Here is a 22,312-nt window from a genome sequence, read left to right as displayed (position 1 = left end):
TATTTGAAAGTCAGAGTTACACAGAGAGATAAGGAAAAGCAGAGAAAGAGAGAGAGAGAGAGAGAGAGAGAGAGAGAGAGAGGTCTTCCATCTGCTGGTTCACTCCCCAGTCGGCCGCAGCAGCCACAGCTGCACCGATCTGAAGCCAGGAGCCAGGAGCCTCCTCCGTGTTCCCCATGCGGGTGCAGGGGCCCTCCCAGGCACAGCAGGGAGCCAGATCAGAAGTGGAGCAGCTGGGACTTGAACCGGAGCCCACATGGGATGCCCGCACTGTAGGCAGTGGCCTCACCAGCTACGCCACAGTGCCAGCCCCACATGTATTTTTTTTTTTTAACTTGAAACCTGGGTTAAGTCTGAGCTCTACTGCTAACCAGTTTTATGATCTTGAGCATGATTCCATGTTTGTTTCCTTATTCGCAAAATGAGGGGGTTGGACCACATGATCTCAATAGTCATGATGCTAATAGGTTCTTTACTCCTACTCTCAGTTCCACAGTTAGAAAAAAACATGACGGATTGCATCGAAGCTCACATGACGTGGTGAGTAAAGTCTGCCTTGATCCTATTCTGTGACAGCCTATCCTAACTGTAAAAGTTAGGATTACAATGCCTGGTACTCTATTTTACTTCCCCTAGGTGTCTCCTTTCCAAATTAAATCTCTTGTCTTACTGCTCTCCTTACTTGTACTTTAATATCACTTCAATTACACTGACTGACAAACTGTTGTATCCAGTGTTTCAGGATTCCCTGTGGGCTGGACCCAGGAATATATACTCTGGTCAATGGACAGAAGTCTTCAACAGATCTTCCAACACCTGGAAAATGCAAGGTCTGGGAATGTAGTTTCCGGCTGGTGGATTAAAAATGGTAGAACTTTCAAGAGGGAGGAAAGGAGAGAGGGAGGGAGCAAAACAGGAAGAGAGAGAAGGCGACTCCCTCTCTGTATCTCTGCCTCTCAAATAAATAAATAAAAATCTTAGAGAGAAAGAGAGAGAGAGAAAGGTGAAAAGGGAGTCAGTTTTGCTGGTGGGAGAAGTTCTAGGTTCAAAGTAGTAAGGATAATTTCTGAGTGGAATGGAAACAGTTTGCCTCCCTTTGTCCTGGTGAAGGAATTCTTTTTTTTTTTTTTTTAATATTTATTGATTTGAAAGGCAGAGTTACAGATGGGGTAGGGAGAAATATCTTCCATCTGCTGGTTCACTTCCCAAAGGGCCACAGTGGCTAGGGCTGGGCCAGGCTTAAGCCAGGAGCCTGGAACTCCATCCAGATCTTGCACATGGGTGGCAGGGGCTCAAGCGCTTGGGTCCTCTTCTACTGCTTTCTCAGACACATTAGTAGGGAGCAGGATTGGAAGTGGAGCATCTAGGACCTGAACCACTGGTGTCACGGTGGCTTAACCTGCTATACCACAATGTGGCCCCTAGGAGGAACTCTTTCAATAAGTAATTGATGATGGGGAAATAAACCTTTTTTCCCCAACTCTCCCTCAGGTCAAAAATATTTTGCATTTGAAATGGCCACTTTCTGGTGGCCCTGCATTGTGGCACAGAGGGTTAAGCCACCACCTACAACATGGCATCCCATATGAGCGCCATCCTGGTTTGAGTCCCCATGTGGCTGCTTCACCTCCAATCCATCTCCCTGCTAATGTGCCTAGGAAAGCAGCGGGAAAGGGCTCAAGTGCTTCTGCCACACGCATGGAAGACCTACATGGAGTTGCAGGCTCCTGGCTTCGGCACGGCCCAGCCCTGGCTGTAATGTCATTAGGAGAGTGAGACAGTAGATAGACGATCACTCTCTTTGTATCTCTCCCTCTCTCTATATATAACTCTGACATTCAAATAAATAAATAAATAAATAAATACATCTTTTTAAAAAATGGCTACTCTCCTTTTTCTTTTCCTACTTTAAAACAAATGGAAACTTTTTTCCTTTTATTTCTCAGATCAAGTCTTATGCAACTGAGTTTGCCTGAACCACCAGATGCGATTTCTTCTACCACTTCCTCCGTTCTTGTGGCTCAGGAGGCTGTTCTACCCTATTGTGACTGCAGAAGGGCAAAATGTTCCACCAACCACAGCATCTCCTCTGGATCATCAGGCATCAATTCCAGACATTCTCACTTTCCTGCCTTTTCTGAAGGAAAAACCTGGCAATTCCGGAGCAACAGTTTGCCTGTTTCCCCCAAAAAGCAACCATCAATGTTCAAGAACAAAGGCACATCCCTGCCTCCTTTTCAGTTGTCAGAACCTGAAAAATCAAAACTTTTACAGAATTTGGCAACTCTTTCATCCTTACAATCTCAAAGTTCTTTTATCAACTCTATTTTTGAACCTTTAAATCTCTGCAATCAAGAAAATATAAAAGATGCAAGAAGGAGCAAGAGGCATTTGGCATCAGACCATGGGTCAAATTCAGTTTCCAAGAAGAGACCACAAGTCCCTGGAGAGGCTCCAGTCCGGCTCTCCTCTTTGGCTAGGGGGGAGCTAGAAGGACATATGTCTTGGAAAGTTTGTACTTTGCGGGAACAAACAGTACCTCTGCCTGTGAAGGAATCATGGGCATTACTGAATTACCTAACTGAAGTACAAGAAGGAGTTCCTGAAACAGAAAAATCTCAAGCCAAGTTATCTATGCCCATTCATCAAAGCATAGAGCAAAATACCAACAATAAATCCCCAGACCTTTCATCATTTCAGCTCCATGTGAACATTGGTGTGGAATCTGGATTAAATAGGACAGAAACAAAAATTTCACAATCCTTTATCTCAGCGAAGCAGTCACAACATGGGGGTGGCTCCCAAATTGTTGAATCCAAGACTTCATTTATGTCAATGGGCACTCCACCTCCCAGAAGTTTAGGAGTAAACATAATTGAAGAGGAAAACACTGTATTGAACAAGGACCCAAAACACATGCTAGAGCTTAGTATAGAGCAGAAGGTCATAGATCTTATAGAAGAAAAGCTACAGCAGCATAAGACACAAGTGACTAATGTGGAGTTGACCCAAAAGCTACCATATCAAGTCACAGATAACTTAAGGGTAACTCCACTGGCATTGTTACAGGTCATGAATTCAATGGGGATGATTCCAGAATCACACCCAGAAGCAACCGAATCAGATCAAGTTGTGAAACCAACAGAAGCCATGGAAAGAGTGAGCATAACCCCAAAACCATCAAATCAAATCACTGAATCCATTGAGGTAACCTCAAATCCTCAGCACCGAGTTATGGAGTCAAAGAGGAAGGCCTCAGGAGTGTTGAATCAAGTCACAGATAATGTGAAGGTAACTCCTGTAGCATTGCTTCAAGTCATGGGATCTATGGGGATTAACAAATCACATCCACATATCACAGAAACAGTGGGAATGACCCCAAGGACACCACAATGTCACGTAATGGAGTCAGAGAAGATGGACACATTGTTGGACCATCAAGCCATAAAACCAGAACAGCTGAGTCCAAGGCTACCACATTCAGTCATGGAAACTGTTGGAATGTCTCCAGGGACACAGCATAAAGTCATGGAACCAATGAGCATGACCTTAGGGTCATATAGTCAAGCAATGGAACAAGTAAAGATGAATCCAGGACTAATATATCAGAACAAAAAATTGTTGGAAATGATTTCAACACCACCACATGAAGTCATGGATTACAAAATAACTCCAGTGGCATTATTACAAGCCATGGACGTCATGGGGATAACTCCACCAGCACAGGCACATGCTATAGAATCTGGGGATTTGACTCCATTTTCACAGCCACAAATTGAAAATCTAACCCCAATGCCAACTGAACCAGATGTTTTAACTTGTTACTCTGGCTTTCCCACTTCTACTGCGCCACTAGGAACTGTTGAATCTGGAGGTTTACCTCCAAAGCTACCATCTAAAGTCATGGAATCAGCAAGGATGATTATAACGCGATCACATCAATCTACACATTCTCTAAAGACAACTCCAACAGCACTGTGGGCACCCATGGAAATGATTACAGCACCACAGTCACAAGTTGTAGAATCTCAAGATTTGACCCCAGGGCCAATATCTCAAGTCAAGGAATCTAAGGAATTGACTCCATGGTTACAGATTCAAGAACTAAACTCTGTGGCGGTGACTCCACAACCCTATCACCAAGCCACTGAGTCTTCAGCATTAGCCCCAGAACTTCATCAGGTCATAGATCCTTCCAGATTGACCCCGCAGCATCAAATCCTAGAATATTCAGAGAGGAGCCCAAGGTTAAAGCATAAAGTTATAGAAAATATAGAGTTGACCTCTGACACATGGGTACACATGGGGAAATTTATACAGTTGACAGATTCACAGCACCAAATAATAGAATCATTAGGGACAATCCCAGGGTCACCAAGTCAAGGTACAGAATCTATAGGAATACGACAAAATCTACCACATCAAGTCACAGAATCTCCAGTACTGACTACTACATCCCTGTTTCAAGGTGTGAAACATATGGGGGTGAAGCCAATGCCACAACTTGAGGTTATGGATTGTTTGAAGCTATCTCCAGAATTGCAAAATGTAAAATCTGAGAGCCTGGCCCTGGAACCAAAGTTGCAAAGTATGAAATCTACAGACATAACCACAGGTTTAGATTCACAAATGGTAAAACATAGACAGATTATCCCAACTGTGGAAACTGTAGATTTAGCCCCAGAACATCAACAGGAGAGTGCAAAATTGGAGGAATTAGCTCCCACATTACAACTACAAAGTGGGAAATATGTGCAGTCAGCCCCAACGTCTCCGTTTCAAGGTGTGAAATCTATCCAACTGACCCTAGGACCACAACTGAAAACTGTAAAATCTGCTGGGTTAGCTTCAGCACCACAGTTGCAGAGTAGGACATCTATAGACTTGACCACCAGTTCACAGATTCAAGGTATGGAATATGTTCATTTGGCCCTACCATCAGAGTTTCAAGGTCTAAATGCTATGGAGTTGACGCTAAGACCACTATCAGAAGACAGAAAATCTGTAGAGTTGGCCCCAAAGCCATGGTTACAAAATATGAGATCTGAGAAGGGAGTCCCAGGACTACTGTTTGAAGATGTGAACACTCCTCAGATGGGAAAATATGGGAATGCAATTCCTGAGACACAGGTGCAAGGGATGAGACATGGGGAACAGATCTCAGGGATACACTTTGAAGCAGTAAAATCTGTAGACATGAATTCAAAATCAAATCATCAAGTTATAGAATGTGAAGGACTGACCCCATGGCATCAAGCTTCAGAATATTCAGCGATGATTTCAGAGCCAGAATATCAAGAAACAAAAGCAAATTTGACCTCTGACAATCATCACCAAGTGAAAGAATCCATTGGGTTGACACAGGTGTCTTCAGGAATTACCCCAGGGCTATTAAGTCAAACTTCAGAATCTATGGAGATGAGCTCAATGTCATTCCAGTGCACTTCAGAAAAAACACCCCAACTTGTAAAAGCGATGGGGGAGACTTTAGAGTCACAACACACACAAAAAGAATCTCTGGATTTGATACCAGGATTAGAGATGCAGAGTGTGAGATTAGAGGTGTTGGCCCCACAGCCACAGTCCCAGAGTATGGTTGTTCATCTGAAACTAGGACCATGTTCAAAAGGTACTGATTTGTCAAAGATACCCCTCCAGTCAGACTATAATGACACAGAAACTGTGGGGACGGAATTGCCTCAAGTTGATAAAGGCCTGGGGACCATTCTAGAACCACCATATTCAGAAACAAGATCTCTGGAGTTGACTCTAGGACTAGGGATGGGATATGAGAATTCAGAGTCACTACAGCAAAATTTGAAACCTGTGGAAACAAGCTCTGAGTCATCCCCCATCATGGCAGGCTATGAAAAGTTAAGTACAGAACCAAAACCGCATGTTATGGACTTGACCCCAGAGGCACAGATCCCGGGAGTCAAGTCTGGTCAATTGGATCCAGAGTCACAGCCACAAGAAGCAAAATATGTTAATTTAATCAAACAATCAACAATAGGAGTGGTAGGATCTGAGAAACTGACACCAGGGTCAGTACAGCAAAGTGAGTTACTGGGGGAATTGAACAAGGGGGCACAGTTCCAAAATCTAAGCCCATGGCAGCCAACTCTCACATCTTGTGAACTGACTCCAGGGCCACAGTTGCAAAGTGTCAGATTTTCAAAGCCATCTCCAGGGCCACTTTTAAAAGGAGAAAAACCTGTAGATTTAATCTCAGGGCCCACCCATCATGACATGAAATCTGATGAATTGATCCCAGATTCCTCAATGCAAGAAAGTGAATTGTCAGGGTCAAAGCATCAAAGTATCAAATTTGAACAGCTGATTCCAGAATCACAACCCGAAGGTATGAGATTTGTGGAACTAAGCCCAGGACCAGGCTTGCAAGACATCAAATCTTCTGAATTGACTTCAGGGCCAAAGCTTCAAGGTGTCAAGTTTGGGGAGGACATCCCAAGATTAATAGTTTGTGATGTGAATTCTGTGCAGGGGACTCCAGAGTTAGGCCTGCATGATTCCAAATTAGTGAAGATGTCTCCAGGGTTTCAAGATATGAAACAGGCTGGGCTTAACTCAGGGCCATGCTTACAAGATGTCAAATTTTTTGATCTGACACCTCCAGGAACTCAACCTCAAGGTGTGACATCTTCTGAGTTAAGCTCAGGGCCACAGCTCCAAGGTGTGAAATTTTTGGAGTTGGCTTCAGAGCCTGAGAGGCAAGGGGTAACATCTGCTGAATCAACCCCAAGACCAGAGAAGCAAGGGATTAAATTGGAATTGTTAGAACCAGAGTCACTGTTAAAAGGTATAAAACTTGTAATGGTGAACCAAGTGCCAAACGTTGCGGGTAAAATTTCTTATAAACTCATTTCAGAGCCACGGAAAACAGGTATAGAATCTATTGAGTTGATTCCTGCACCACATTTGCCAAAGGTAAACCATTCCGAGTTGACCAGAAGACAAAAGTTACAAGACAAGAAATCTGAATTGATCCAAGGATCAAAGATGAAAGTTATAAAACTTGTGGAGCAGACCCTGGTCTCAAAACTGCAAAGTTTAAAATCTGAGAAGGTGACTGTAGAGCCACAGGTAGATAATACAAAATCTGTAGAGATAACCCTAGTCTCAAAATTTCAAGGTTTAAAACCTGAGAAGCTTACCACAGAATCACAGTTAACAAATAAGAAATCTGTGGTGCTAAGTCCAGGACCAAAGTTAGGAGGTATAAAATCTATGCAGTTAACACCAAAACCAAAGCTAGGAGACATCAACTCTATGGTGTTAACCCCAGGGCCACAGGCAGGAGGTGTGAAACCTGGGAAGCTGATCCCAGGCTCAGAGCATCAAGGTTTAAAATCTGATTTGCTGACATCAGCATTACCATTGGAAGATGTGAAATCTGTGGGATTAACTCTAGGGCCATGTCTGGAAAGCACAATATCTAAGGAGAAAACCCGGAGTCCACAGCCAGAAGGTTTCAAATCTGTGGAGATACTCTTGGGATCACACATAGATGTCAAATCTGTAGAAACTAGCCCTGATTGCAAGCTTGAAGGTGTGAAATCTATGGAATTGACCCCAAGTTCAAGAATTCTAGATTTGAAAACTGTGGAGTTGGTCCCAGGTACACAACTGCAAGATGCAAAAGCTGTGGAACTGAAACTTGGGCCAGAGATGCAAAGTGAGAATTACGCAGCATTTGTACCAGAGCCATTGCTTCCAGGTGTTAAATCCCAAGTGCAAGCCATGAAACCTAAGGAATTGATTTCAGAGTCACAAATGCAAGATGTACAAGTTGTGGAGATGACTCCAAGTTTAAAGCTCCAAAGTTTAAAATCTGTAAAGAGCACTCCCGATCCACAGCTGCAATGCGAAAAATCTGTGATGTTGACCTCAAGGCTAAGGAAGCAAGTAGTAAAGTCTGTGAATATAACCAGAAATCAAGGGTTTCAAGGAGCCACATCTGTGGATTTAACCCCAATGCAACCATTTCAAGAGAGTACACCTATGGATTTAACTCCTGGGTCTGAACAGTACAGTCAGATATCTACAAACTCACCAGAGTGGAAATGTGTGAATTCAGAGCAATTGAATAGAGGGTCTCAGTCAGAAGGGGCAATGTCTTTGGAGTTAATTCCGGAGCCAAAATCTAAAGATGTAGATCTCAGCTGTGAACTACAATCGAGAGATATTAAATCACTGGAGTTGGCTCCAGAACCAAATATCCAGGATTTAAAAGCTAAAGAGTTTGAATGTGAACCACAGTTACAAACTATGAAATCCCCCAAGTTGACCCTGGGATCACAGTTGCACCAAGTGAAACCTCTGGTATTAATTTCAGAGCTACAGACTGAAGGTATAAAAACCGTGCAATCAAATGAGGAGCCACAGAGTGGAAGTAAGAAATCCATTAAGTGGATACCAGGGCCTGAGTTCCAGCGGGTGAAATCTGTAGGCTTAGATCTTGGGTCGCAATCTCGAGTCGTCAGACTGGCAGAGTTTAAACCTTCCATGAAGTTGGGAGGTGTGCAGTCATCTGAATTGACTGTAGGGCACAAACTTCAAGATGTAAAATCTACGGAGTTTAACTGTGGGCCAGAATCGCAGGGCGTGAAAACCCCTGAGACGTCCCCAGGATCACAGCTGCAAACAGAGAAAATGTTGACATCGAATTCAGAGCCACAGCTTCGAGGTGTGAAAACCGCAGGGTTAAATCAAGAGCCACACCTTGGAAGTACAAAGTCTATTCAGTGGATACCAGGCCTTGAGTTCCAAGATGTGAAATCTGTAGGATCAAATCTTAGGTCACAAACTTTATGTGTCAAACCTGCAGATCTGAAACATACTATACAGTTAGAAAGTGTGACATCACCTGAATTCACTGTAGGGTCCAAACCTCAAGGTATAAAACCTGTGGAGTGTAAGTGCTGGCCACAGTTCCACTGTGTGAAAACTCCTGAGTTGTCCTCAGCACCAGAGCTGCAAAAAGGTAAAAGCTTGGCTTCAGCCTCAGAGCCACAGCTTCAATGTACAGAAACTGTGGAACTAAACCAAAAGCCACAGCTTGGAAGTATGAAATCTGTCCAGTGGATATCGGCACCTGAGTTCCAAAGTATAAAATCTGTAGGGTTCAATACTGGGACACAGTCTCTCAGTGTCAAGCCTGCAGATCTGAAGTGTTCAACACAGTTAAAAAGTATGAAGTCAGCTGAATTGACTGTAGGGTCCAAACTTCAAGGCGTAAAATCCGTGGAGAGTAACTGTGGGCCACAGATGCCATGTGTGAAAACCCCTGATTTGTCTCTTGGATCAGAGCTGAAAAAAGATAAAGTTTTGGCATTGACCTCAGAGCCACAGCTTCAATGTACAGAAACTATGGAATTAAACCAAGGGCCACAGCTTGGAAGTATGAAATCTGTCCAGTGGATATCGGCACCTGAGTTCCAAGGTATAAAATCTGTAGGGTTCAATACTAGGACACAATCTCTCAGTGTCAAGCCTGCAGATCTGAAGTGTTCAACACAGTTAGAAAGTGTGAAGTCAGCTGAATTGACTGTAGGATCCAAACTTAAAGATGTAAAATCTATGAAATGCAACTGTGGGCCACAGTTGCAGTGTGTGAAAATCTCTGAGTTGTGCCCAGCACCAGAGCTGCAAAAAGGGAAAATTTTGGCATCAACTTCAGAGCCACAGCTTCAATGTACAAAAACTTGGGGATTAAACCAAGGGCCACAGCTTGGAAGTATGAAATGCATTCAGTGGATACCAGGATCTGAGTTCCAGGGTATGAAATCTGTAGGGTTAAATCTTGGGTCACAATCTGTAGGTGTCAGATCTGCAGATTTGAAGCAGTTGATAGCGTTGGAAAGTGTGAAGTCATCTAAATTGACTATGGGGCCCAAATTTCAAGCTGCAAAATTTATGGAGTGTAACTGTAGACCACAATTGCAGCATGTGAAAATCCCCGAGTTGTCCCCAGTACCAGAGCTACAAAAGAGGAAAATTGTGGCATCGACCTCAGAACCACAGCTTCATTGTACAGAAACTGGGGAATTAAACCAAGGGCCACAGCTTGGAAGTATGAAATCTGTCCAGGGTATGCCAGGACCAGAGTTCCCAGCTACAAAAACTGTGCTAAATCTTGGTTCAGAATCTCAAAGTCTCAGAACTGTACAATTGAAACCTTCAACACAGTTAAGAGATATGAAGTCATCTGAGTTGATTCCAAGGCCAAAGCTCCAAGATATTAAACCTTTGACATCATTCTGGGAACATCAACCTCAAGGATTCAAACTAATTGATTTGAAACCTAGGCTACAGTTGAGAAGTATGAAGTCAGGTGACCCGGTTTCAAGATCAAAGTTCTGTAATATAAAATCTATGAAATTCAAACCTGGGCTACCTTTGCAAGATATGACATCTCCTGAGTTGACCCCAGGACTACAGTTGCAAGAAATTAAACCTCTAGAGTCATCCCCTGGAACACAGCTTCAAGGAATGACGTCTTTAGGGTTTACACAGGGGCCAAAGCTTCCAGAAGTGGAATGTGGGGTATTTAACAAAGGATCACAATTACACAGTGATAAAGCTGTAGAATTGAACTCCCCACTATACTTGGAAGGTATAAGAGCGCTTGAGTTGGCTCTTCAGATGAAGCCTCAAGGTGTGAAATCTGAGGAACTTAACTCTGGGCTCCAGCAGCAAGGTGTAACATCTTTTAAGTTGACTCCTGAGACAACACATCAAGAAACAAAATTTACAGAGTTAAGCTCCAGCTCACAGTTGAAAAGTATACCATTTCCTGATTTGATCAAGGGGATCAAGATTCGAGGTGTCAAATCTACAGACTTCAAACCTGGGCCATGGTTGCAAGATGTGAAATCTTGTGAGTCAATGCCAAGCACAAAGCTTCAGGAAGTGAAATTGCTGGAATCCACCTCAGGTCCACAGCTGCAAGATGTGAAATCTTCTAGGTTGATCGTGGGTATAGAGCTTAAAGATGAAAAATGTATGGGTTTCTCTTCTGGACCACAATTACAAAGTGTGAGATCTTCTCCAGTGATTCCAGGGAGAAAACTTCGAAGAAGAAATTTTGTAGAATTCAAACTTAGACCAAAGTTACAAGGTGATTTGACTCTGAGGAGGAAGCTTCCAGATATGAAATCTGTGAAACTGAATTCAAGCCCACAGTTACAAGACAGAAAATCTCCCGAGCAGATAATGAACATAAAGCTCCAGGGTGTAAAATCTATGGATTTCAGTTCTCAAACACACCTTAAAGGAATGAAATCCTCTGAGGCAATACAAAAGACAAAACCTCAAGATACAAAATCAGTGGACTTCAACTCTGAACCACAAAGTGAAAAATCTTCTGAGTTTATTCAAGGGACAAAGCTTCAAGATGTGAACCATGGCCCAGTGTTACGAAGTATGACATCCTCAGAATTAACACCAGAAATAAAGCTTAAAAGTGGGGAGTGTGTGGAGTTTAGCTCAGGCCCACAGTTGCAAGATGTTAAATATTCCAAGTTGATTCTGGGTACAAAGATTCAGGATGCAAAATCTATGGAGTTCAGTTCTGGACCACCCTTGCACAGTGTGAAATCTTCTGAAGTGGTCCCAGGGTCAGAGATGCAAAAAGCAAAACCTCTGGGATTCATGCTGGGGCCACTGTGGCACAACATGACATCTTTAGCGTTGACATTAAGTAAGGTACAAGATAAGAAATATATGGGGTCCAACTCAGCTCTACAATTACCAGATAGGAAATCTATGTGGACACCAGAGAGCCACCCTCAACAAGAAATGAAACTCATGGGATTCGATCCTGGGACAAAGTTACATAGTATCAAATCTGAGTCAACAAACCTGCAAACAATGGATTCTACTGAGGTCAATCTTAACAAAGAATCGCAGGTTGCAAAACTCTCTAATTTGGCCTTGGAATCAAAGATTCATGGGAGGCTACCTTCTGAATTCGATGCTGGAAAGCAGCAGCAAGATGAGAAATCTTGTAAATGTATTCAAGGGCCAGAGTTTCAAAGTGAAAAATGTATGGTGTTTAATCAAGGGCCACATTTACAACAAAAGAAATCTTCTGAATTATGTGAAGGAACAAAGTTTCAAGGTGTTAAAGCTATGGACTTCAATTCTGAGCAACAGCTGCAAGAAGTGAAATCTCTTGAGTTATGCCTGGGAACAAAGCTTCAAGGTATGGGGTGTTTAGACTTTCACCCTGGGCCAAAGCTTCAAGGGACAAAATATGATCAACCTCTGAAATTCGAGCATGTACCTAAATTGCAAGCAGAGAAACCACCTGAACTAAATCCAAGGCCACAGATTCAGTGTAAAAACTTAATGACATTCAACACTGGGTCACAGTTACAAGATGTAAAATCTTTTGAGTTGAACCCTAAGTCAGATCAAGGAATAAAACCTGAAGTGTTCTGCCTTGGACCACATTTGCAAGGTGTGAATTCTGCTGCATCCATTCCAGAGCCACAGTGTCAGCGTGTAAACTCTACTGGATGCAACCCTAGACCCTATTTACTAGATGTTAATTCTTCTGCATCCATCTCAGGCCTAGAGCTTCAGTGCGTAAACTCAACTGGGTGCAACCCTGGGCCATGTGTACAAAGCATGAATTCTTCTGCATTCACTCCAGGGACACAACGTCAATGTGTAAATTCTACTGGTTGTAACTCCAGACCGCATTTTCAAGGCATGAATTCTTTGGCATGTACTCCAGAGCCACAACTTCAATGTGGCAACTCTAGTGGGTGCCAACCTGGACCACACTTGCAAGGCGTAATCTCCTCCACATGCAATCCAGGGCTACAACATCAGTGTGTAAATTCTACTGGGTGCCACCCTGAGCCACATTTGCAAGATGTGAAATCTTCTGCATGCAGTCCAGGGCCACAACATCAGTGTGGCAACTCTAGTGGGTGCCACCCTGAGCCACATTTGCAAGATATGAATTCTTCTGTGTGCAGCCCAGGGTCACAACATCAGTGTGTAAATTCTACCGGGTGCCACCCTGGGCCACAATTGCAAGGTGTGAAATTTTCTGCATGCAGTCCAGGGCCACAACATCAATGTGGCAACTCTAGTGGATGCCACCCTGAGCTACATTTGCAAGATATGAATTCTTCTGTGTGCAGCCCAGAGCTACAACATCTGTGTGTAAATTCTACCGGGTGCTACCCTGGGCCACATTTGCAAGGTGTGAAATGCTCTGAGCAGACTCAAGAGCCAAAGTTTCTAGATGTAGAACCTATGGAATGTAACTCTGGGCCACCAAGGCAGTATATGAATTCTTCTGAGTTAAATCTAAAGCCAAAACCACACTGTATAAATTCCATGGGATGTAAACCTGAGTCACACTTGCAAGGTGTACATTCTTTGGAACCGACTTCATGGATGAAATGTCAAGGTATGAGATCTTCTGAGTTGCGTCCAGGGCCAGAGCTTCAAGGCACAGAATCAGTTGTGTTCAACCCTGTGTATCATTTACAAGATGTAAAATATGTATTGACTCCAGGGACAAAGTCTGAAGGTACAATGCCAATGGAGTTCAAATGTGGCCCACGGAAGCAAGGAAAAAATTCTTCTGAGTTGAATTCAGAGTCAAAACTTCAATGCATGCATTCTATAAAGCTTAATCCAGGTCCACAAGTACAAGGGATAAAACCCTCTGAATTGAACCTGGGGTCCGAATCTCAAAATAAAAAATCCATTCTATGCAACTCTAGACCACACTTGCAAGATGGGAAACCCTCTGAGTTAACTCCAGGGACAAACTTTCAAGGAGTCCAATCTATAGAGAACCACCTTGGGTCCCAGCAGCAAGTTACGCAACCTATGTTCACTTTGGGTCCTCGGTTGAATGTGAAATCTGTGCTGTTTTTACCAGAGCCACTGCTTGAAGATGTAAAGTCTGCAGAGATGAACAAACAGCCATTGCTTTGTGGTGAAAATTCTGTGAAACTGATTCCAGGCTCTAGGCTTCAGGACTTGAAATGTGAACTGTTTGTACTAGAGCCATATTTTAAAAAAGTAAAATCTGTGGAGTTAAATACAGAACCGCATCCTCCAGGTGTGAATTCTGAGGAGTTGCCTTCGCACCTCAGGCAGCAGAATATGGGATCTATGGTGTTTGTACCCAAGCCATGTTTTCAAGATTTGACATCTCTAGAGTTGAAACTAAGGCCACAGTCTCAAGATGTGAATTCTAAGAAGCTGATTTCTTGTATCAGTGAGAAATCTACAGTGTTTATATCAAAGCCACATTCTCAAGATGTAAAGTCAAACTTATGGCCACAATCTCAAAATGTGAATTCTTTACGGTTGACATCATGCCTCAGGTCACAATGTATTAAATCTGTGGTTGTTACACCAAAGTCATGTTTTCAAAATGTAAAACCTGTGGAGCTGAGTCCAGGGTCCCATCAGCCAGGTATAAATTACCAAGAATTGATTTCAGGTCAGCAAGGTGTTAAATCAGAGGCGATGGCACCAGCGTCAAGCAGCAAGTTCTTACCAGGACCAATATTGACTAGTGTTAAATTCTCAGATTTGCCTGCAGAATCACAGCAGCAGCGAGTGAAATCTTCGGAGTGTACTCCAGAGCCAAAATTACAAAGCATAAAACATGTAAAATTGTCTTCAGTATCTCTGCAGCAAACTGTAAAGTCTGTGCAGTTAGCACAGCCACCAATTCAAAGAGTGAAATCTGAGGAGCAAACTCTAAGAAAAAGTTGTCAAGTCACAGAATCCTCTGAAATAATCCCTAAACCACAAAATCAGTTTGTAGAATATGTAGAGATGATCCCAAAGCCAAGGCATCAAGTCCTTAAATCTGTGAATTTGACTTCAGTACCAATTAATGAAACCACAGAGTCTTCAGAAATGGCAAAAGGGTTGGCACATACAAGATTAGAAACTATAGATAAAACCATGAGGTTGACCCCAAAGCCTACAGGCAAAGCCATGGAATCTTCAGGTGTACCTCTACAATTAGGTCTTCAAGTGCCAGAATTTGGTGATCTTACTCTGATGCTAAGGGGTCAGGGCTCAAAATCCTTGGACTTAACCCCAGGGAAAAGCAACCAAATTCCAGAAACTCTGGCATTGCTCTCTCAGTCATGTCCTCAGGTTAAGGATTTGGAGAAGTTTTATAAAAGACCACTGCAGCAAGTTGTGAAATCTGAAAGGATGACTCCAGAATGCAAACATCACATTCCAGAAGCTATGGGGTTGACTTCTATACCAAGGTTGCAAGGGAAAGAATTCCTTGGAATGACTCCAAAACCAATAAATCAAACCACTGATTGTGCAGAGAGAGCTCCAAGGCCCTATCCTCAAGATTTAGAACCTGCTGGGGTAATATCTGAGAAAAGATGGCAAAATGAAGAATCTGTAGTATTGATTCCAAAGTCATTTCATCATACCCCAGATTCTACTTCATGGATGACACCAGGACTAGGATATCATGCTGTAGAGTTAACTTCTGAGACAGGGCTGCAAGTGAAGGGACCTAAAGAATTTATCCCAAGGTCACAGCATTATTTGGGCTCTTCAAGGCTAACATTAGGGTTAGGACATCAAGTCTCAGAATCTCTAAGTTTGACCTCTAAGCAGAAGCTGCAAATGGAGGAATCTTTAGAGTTGCCCCCAAAGCAAGAAAGTCAAGCTATGGGACATGCAGAATCCATGGAGCTCACCTCTGACACATGGCAGCAAGGAGAGGTATCAAAGAGCCTAAGACAGTCACAGAATCAAAATATGAAACATTCAGGACCATTGGATAAAATTATAAAATTTGTAAAGGTTAGTCCAAAGCCACTATATCAAGTCACAGAATCTGCAAGGGCACAGCAAGTTGCTCAATCAGTAGGAACAATATCAGTTCCTCCCCCACAAATTGTTGTATCTGTGAAAGCGATCCATGGACCACCAGTGCAAGTTGTAAAATCTGTGACAACACCACAAACAACACTTCAAGTGGAAGAAAATGTTAAGTTAACCCCAAAGCTTCAAAATGTGAGAGCTTCAGAGTTTACCTCAAGGCTATGGTTACAAAACATGAGATCTAAGAAATTAAACACAGAGCCAACACACCACATTTTGGAAACAATGGAGTGCACAGGGTTTCAAATCATAAAGACTGTATTAACACCAGGGCCATTACTTCAAACTGTGAAATCTGAGAAATTATCACCTGGACCAATTCCTCAGGTTGTAGAACCAACAGGAGTAGCTCTAAGATCAGGGCTTGATGTAATAGATTGTTTGGATTTACTCCCAAGGCCATATTTTCAAGAACTGGTAAAACCTGTAGAATTAACTCCAAGGTCAAATATTCAAGTGAAATCTGAAAAATCAACCTCACAACAAACATCTCCACTTGAGAAGCTTACAATAATGACTCATGAACAAAAGCTTCAAGCTGTGAAATCTATGGGAATAAAAATTGAGTATCCTAAAGTCATGGAATCTGAAGATTTGGATGGAAGACAGATGTGTCAGAATAGCGACTCTGAGGAATTAATGTCTGAGAAAGAGTTGCAAATAGGGAATGATTTCAGTAATTTCCCACACAGCTCTTCAACATCACTTATTTCAAGCTCTGTCAGAACATCTGAATTAGGAAGTCTTCAGCAATCTGGGATGCTAGGTGTACCAACAACTTTGGATATAAAAAACTTCAGGACAGATATTTTGCAGCCTGAAGAGTCCTGTACAGATCCTACAATGATACAGTCTCCTATCCTCCCATCAGCCCTTCATAATCAACCCTATGATAAGACAACTAGTTCTATGGAAACTCCATGTCCTGAGATCCCAGGAGAGGATGTAATATCCAAGGAGAGAATTAAAAGGAAGCAACTAGAGGAGTTAGAGAACTCACTACAGAATCTCTCCCGACATCTACCACAAAGCTGGAGGTCACCACCTAGGACATTTCAAGGGGGACCAGGGGGTCAAAAAGGCCCTACCTCGTCTTTCCTGGGCAGACGACAGAATGTCTGGGAGAATCATGCCTGTATGCAGCGACTACCTAGAAAATATCTTTCTACTATGCTAATGCTAGGGAATGTCTTGGGGACCACTATGGAGAAGAAGCTTTGTTCTCGAACATGCTTAGCAGAAAGAGTCACTGCAGATACCTGTCAATCTGTTCAGAATTTATTTGGGGTTCCAGCTGAACTGATGGAATTTTCTCAGAGTCTCCTAGAGAAGGGTCCTGGTGCTGTTTCTCAGCCTTCAGTGGTCAAAACCTACATTCAGAGGCACACTTTATGCCCTGGTCATGAGAAAAGAATGACCTTAAGGATGTGGACACGTGGCTCCACATCTTCCATAATACAACAATACTCTGGGACTAGATTTGGAATAAAGAAAACAAACTCAAGGCTCAGTGATACATCCCAGGAAGTCATTCAGCACATGGCTATCTCATGTGCAGAGGGCCAGCCTCCTGACCCAGTAAAGTCAGAGTCTTCCCTCAGGATATTTTACAAAAGGGAAGAGCCTGTCCCTGTGGAAGAGAGCGAGAACTCACAGAGTGACTCAGAAACAAGGACTTTTGAGTCTCAACACTCTCTAAAGCCAAGTTATCTTCCCCAGGCCAAGACTGACTTCTCAGAGCAGTTCCAATTACTACAAGATCTGCAGCTAAAAATAGCAGCAAAACTCTTAAGGAGTCAAATACCCCCCAATGTGCCTCCTCTAGCTTCAGGTCTAGTCCTAAAATACCCTATCTGCCTACAGTGTGGCCGATGTTTGGGATTTAATTGCTGTCATAAATTACAGACCACTTTTGGGCCTTATCTGCTTATCTATCCACAACTCCACCTTGTAAGCACTCCAGAAGGCCATGGAGAGATTCGGTTGCATCTTGGCTTTAGGTTGCGAACTGGAAAAAGATCCCAAGTCTCAAAGTATTGTGGAAGAGAAAGACCTGTCGCACAAAAGAATCCTGTACCAGCATCACAAAGGAAAGGTAAAATCGATACTCAAGCTTCCAAGAGTCCTGCTCCCACAATAGATTTCCAATCCGGGTCTTCCCAGTCTCCTGCTCCTGTACAAGTCCACATCAGGCGAAGGCAATGTGACAGTCCAGAGCTGGTAAAAAAGAGAAACATTGGAGACCCTGGGCACTATGACTTCATTCAAGTTCACTCTCTATCAGACAGTGCCTCTGAAAGCGATCAGGATGAAAAATGGGTTAGAGTGAGAACCAAAAAGACCTCTGTTTCAAAGTATCCCAAGAAAAGACTCACTAAGAGACTTAGAACACAAAACACAAACAGCAGAACCACAACAGAAAGTCCCTGTGCAGAATTACCAGCCCCTCCAAGGAGGAAGAGGACTGGAACAGTTCACACAAGCTCTGCCTCTCTAAAAAGACAATCTAAGAAATCTTCCCAACCCAGGTTCATGCAATTGCTGTTTCAGGGCCTAAAGCAGGCATTCCAAACAGCACACCGAATTGTAGCTTTTGTTGGACAGAAGCCCGGGGACAGGACAATGCCAGACAGTTTGCCGTCAAGCAAAAACTGCCATCCAAAACAAAAAGCCAGGGCCCATCACTTACCGAGAGCTAACAAAAGAGACAAGATGCCAGTTGGCACACAAAAGCCAACAGGTGCTGCCACTAAGCAGGAGCCCACGCCCTCAGGAGGAACAGATCCATGCAGTTCACCTGAAAGGCCAAAAGGAGCGCAAGCTCTCCAATCCAGCCCTCTCCAGCTGCCTGAGCCCAGAGTTTCCCAAAGAGATCTCAGTCTCCAGGCTACGGCCGTCATCCAGCCTCTGGATACAGTTCAAAACGACAGTAGCAGCAGAGCAAAGAAAAGGTTCTGCAGAAACGAAACCAGGCAGGGGTCTAAGGACTTGCCCCAACCAGGAAGCAGAGTTCAGGCTCGAGGGAGGACCCTACCTGGTCACCCTAGGAAGAGAGTCTCACCCTGTGAGGAGAAGCCCACAGCCCAAGAGCGCAACCCCCGCGGCTGCTTCAGGGAGAGGCTCTCCCGACATTGCTCCGAGGGGCACTTACACAGTCCCTCCGAGAGGAGCCAGCGCAGCCCCTCCGAGAGGACCCTTCGCAGTCTCTCGGAGCGCAGCCACCGCAGTCGCTGTCGGAGAAACCATCGCAGTCCTTCCGAGAGAACCCTGCAAAGTCTCTCGGAGAGAAGACACCACAGTCCCCGGGAGAGGCGCCCTCACAGCCCTTCGGAGAGAAGCCGAGGCAGCCCCTCCGAGAGGAGACATCGCGGTCCCCGAGAGGGGGTCCGCCACGGTCCCTCAGACAGGAGCCCCCGCTGCCCCGCAGACAGCAGCCGCCTCGCCCCCTCAGAGGGGAGCCTTGGCAGCGCCTCCGAGAGGAGAGGATTCAGCTACTGTGGGAGGAACCGGCACGCTCCCCCCGCGATGAGGCAGCTCAGGCTTTCTGAGAGGAGCCGGCGCAGTCAGTCGGAGAGAACGTATCCCAGCCCCACCGAGAGGAGCCGCCACAGCCACTCGGACAGGAGCCGGCGCAGCCACTCCGAGAGGAGCGGGCGCAGCCACGCGGAGAACATCCCTCCGAGTCCCGCGAAGGAGAGACCCCAGCACGGTTCCCCTAAGGAGAGGCCCAGGCACAGTCTGTCTAAAGATGTCAAGAGTTGCTCAAACACGTCTCCCAGGAGCCACACGGAAAAACCTCAAAGCAGGGCAAGTTTGGAGGCCTGAAATGAGTCGCTGAGGAGAGATCGCCCCTGTTGCTCACTGTCTCCCTCGAGTTTCGCTGACCTGCCTTTTCCTGGCTTCCTTCCTGCCCCCTCCGCCGTGGAAGGGCTTCTGCTCTCTCTACCTGAGGGGAGGGGGGGTGAGAAGGGGTCTGTAATTTCTCTAAAATCAATAAAGGGGCCAAACTTGAAATCTATGTGCCTTTAGAAGACCACTCGTGGGGTGGGTGGAGAACGGACGGTCCCAAGGTGGCGTGCGAACGGATGCAACAGGAGAGAGAGGTCCCGCGGGCGGGTTGAGACCCCCAAACTCCGCCCCTTCGCCCCTCCCACACGTTCCCCGGGCCCAGCCTACTGGGGGCGGGGTCTCGGAGGAATCGGAGGGTGATTTGTCACGTGACTCACTCCGGCCGCAGCCCCCCTCGGAAGCTGCTAGGCGGAAGTAGACGTGCAGAACAGGGCTAGGCGGCGCCAAGTCCACATCCGGGAGAGGCGAGGAGAGCGGAAGTGGCGTTGGTCTGGCCGGAGCCCTTGGGTGAAATTGTTAGGCGTGGAGAGGCAGTGATGTCTTCCAGACTCGGTGCAGTACCCGCCGTGAGTTTCTCGGTTTGACCGTTATGCTTTAGAGGTAGCGCTGTCGAGCCCGGAACACGCGGCCCCTCGCTTTTGTCCCACGCTCAGAGTTGGTTTTATCAGAGCCCATCGTAGGCCCCACCCTTCTAGATCCGACCCACCTTCCCCCCTCTTTTTCCCCCCACTTTTTTTGCTGCCTGGCCCCCATGTCCTTGGACTCAGTTCCCCGGCAGATTGCCGTTAGTTTCTATTCGTGTTCTATCCCCGAAGCCTCGCAGATCCGTTGTCTTGTTTTCTCCGCCCCCCCGCCCCCCTTCGGAGCCTGTCACTGGGACGAGGCTTTGAGAATGGAGGAAGAGGAGGGCTGTGGTATTGTCAGCCGCGTCTGCGGTGCCGGGAGATAGGGCGGCGCACTTTTCCTGAAGAGTGTTGCCTTCCTCCGTGGGAGATCGCTGCCCCGGGAGAGAGCGTCATTGGGGCACAGGGTGGGGGGAGTTTGTCTTTTTTTGTGGTCGAGGTTCCGACGTCCCTGGCACTCACTGGCGTGCTTGTGATTTGCTAGACTCCGGGACCCACATCTTTTAAGCAGCAGAGGAGCCCGAGGAGCGTGGGCGCCAAGAAGTAAGTGAGGTTTTCTCAGGTCCTTTTATAATTGTGTCGCCCGCGCTGTCCAGTGGAACTGGAGAAAATGTGTTTCTACGCTGTCCAGGATCATAACCACTAGCCACGTATTAGCTTTTGAGCCCTGAAAATGTGTGGCTGGTGCGGCTAAGGAACTGAATTTTTAATTTAATTTTAATTAACTTTAAGTAGCCACCTGTGGCCGGTGGCTACTGGATTGGACAGTGCTGGCCTAAACCTAGTGTGGGGGAGAAAAAGGAAAACACGTACAGATTATAATAAAAACGGAACGTATGACTCAATGGTGGTAGCCCTGTGTTTTTCCAGACCTCCAATTTGTGTTCATAAATACGTTGATGAACTTGAGAAAGGCAATAAAAATGGCTGTAAGAAATCCTTGTATTTTCAAATTACTTGACTGCAATTCTGGTTAATTATTTTGTATACCGACTGTGGTAAGTTTTTCCATGGCTAATACCAAAAGAAAAGATTCTCATTGACTAGAAATTCTCAGATGGACTCTTTCATTCAGCTAACATTTATTAAATGCCTGCCGTGTACCAGCTGTGTAGTACAAACATAAAAAACAGAACAAGCAGTCTAAAGGAGGAGACAGGCAAGTAGATCAACATAATACAGTGTGCTATGTAAATATTTTAAAATGAGAATTTAATAAGCTTTGGGAAGGGGAGTGAGAGTGAGCAGGTCACTCCTAAGTCAAAGTCAAGGAATAATACAGTTAACCTGAAGGAGAAAGAATTTTTCAGAACAGCTTGTGAGCAGGTGAAAGAAGTTAATGGGTTAGCAAGTAGTTCTGTGTGACTGGCATGGAGGATGGAGTGAGTGCAGGGAAATCATTGTCAGGTTAGCTGGGGCCAGATCATAAAGGGCCTTTAATAGTATGCTAAGGTGTTTAGATTTTATCCTGAAGAGGTTTTCTTGTTGTTGTTTTAAGATTCACTTATTTAAAGAGCCAGAATACTGGCTCCCTGAGAGGGTTTTGTTTTATTTTATTTTTTTGTGTGTGTGCTAAAATAAATTTGTTTTTTTATTTTTTTTATTTGACAGGTAGAGTTATAGACAGTGAGAGACAGACAAACGTCTTCCTTCTGTTGGTTCACTCCCCAATAAATTTGTTTTTAAATTCCCTCTTTCCAAGAACTTTTTGAAAAATTGTTCTCTATAAATAAAAGAGGTATATTTGGCACATGATTCTAGTGGCTGGAAAAATCCAAGCAGCATGGTGCTTGTGTCTTGTGAGGACCCTCTGGCTACAACACAACATATAGAAGGAATACAAGGGGAAATGCGCGCCTGCAGATTAGTGGTCCAGTGGAGTTCTAGAGACTGAGAAATCAGGAACATGGAGC

General features: G+C 44.6%; 3 protein-coding genes across 6 annotated transcripts in view; all 3 read left to right on the top strand.

The window, feature by feature from the left end:
- Window positions 1-493: 493 nt before the first annotated feature.
- LOC103347712 (SPATA31 subfamily H member 1) lies at window positions 494-8,045 on the top strand. Its single transcript, XM_089327072.1, has 6 exons — window positions 494-540; window positions 735-830; window positions 1,947-3,758; window positions 4,893-6,738; window positions 6,775-7,086; window positions 7,914-8,045. The coding sequence occupies exons 1-6, from the start codon at window positions 509-511 to the stop codon at window positions 8,043-8,045; spliced, it is 4,230 nt and encodes a 1,409-aa protein (XP_089183198.1). The 5' UTR covers window positions 494-508.
- Window positions 8,046-9,906: 1,861 nt separating this feature from the next.
- On the top strand, window positions 9,907-19,983 carry SPATA31H1 (SPATA31 subfamily H member 1). Its single transcript, XM_089327071.1, has 2 exons — window positions 9,907-15,505; window positions 15,620-19,983. The coding sequence occupies exons 1-2, from the start codon at window positions 9,907-9,909 to the stop codon at window positions 19,750-19,752; spliced, it is 9,732 nt and encodes a 3,243-aa protein (XP_089183197.1). The 3' UTR covers window positions 19,753-19,983.
- A 127-nt stretch (window positions 19,984-20,110) lies between these two features.
- Window positions 20,111-22,312, top strand: part of ZNF512 (zinc finger protein 512) — a 39,642-nt gene continuing 37,440 nt past the window's right edge. The window contains exons 1-2 of one of the 4 annotated variants that reach the window (XM_070069294.2): window positions 20,111-20,342; window positions 20,884-20,942. In XM_070069294.2, the coding sequence (XP_069925395.1) occupies window positions 20,313-20,342; window positions 20,884-20,942 (89 nt within the window). In that variant the 5' untranslated portion in view covers window positions 20,111-20,312. The remainder of the gene's footprint in view (window positions 20,343-20,883; window positions 20,943-22,312) is intronic. The other 3 variants (XM_070069293.2, XM_070069296.2, XM_070069295.2) reach the window with 3 other exon arrangements.

Source organism: Oryctolagus cuniculus, chromosome 2, assembly GCF_051225735.1.
Source record: "Oryctolagus cuniculus isolate XC-2025 breed Fujian yellow rabbit chromosome 2, ASM5122573v1, whole genome shotgun sequence".
In the NCBI taxonomy this organism is placed as follows: domain Eukaryota; kingdom Metazoa; phylum Chordata; class Mammalia; order Lagomorpha; family Leporidae; genus Oryctolagus; species Oryctolagus cuniculus.
This window is presented reverse-complemented; position numbering and strand designations above follow the sequence as displayed.

What these genes read in the sequence shown, in the direction of transcription:
- LOC103347712 (XM_089327072.1), top strand. Translation starts at nt 509, where the DNA reads ATGACGGATTGCATCGAAGCTCACATGACGTG. An exon ending in ATCGAAGCTCACATGACGTG is followed by an intron (nt 541 to 734) that starts GTGAGTAAAGTC and finishes TGTTGTATCCAG; the next exon opens with TGTTTCAGGATTCCCTGTGG. An exon ending in AAAGTTTAAAATCTGAGAAG is followed by an intron (nt 7,087 to 7,913) that starts GTGACTGTAGAG and finishes GTTGACCTCAAG; the next exon opens with GCTAAGGAAGCAAGTAGTAA.
- SPATA31H1 (XM_089327071.1), top strand. Translation starts at nt 9,907, where the DNA reads ATGGGGCCCAAATTTCAAGCTGCAAAATTTATGGAGTGTAACTGTAGA. An exon ending in GATGACACCAGGACTAGGAT is followed by an intron (nt 15,506 to 15,619) that starts ATCATGCTGTAG and finishes TAGGGTTAGGAC; the next exon opens with ATCAAGTCTCAGAATCTCTA.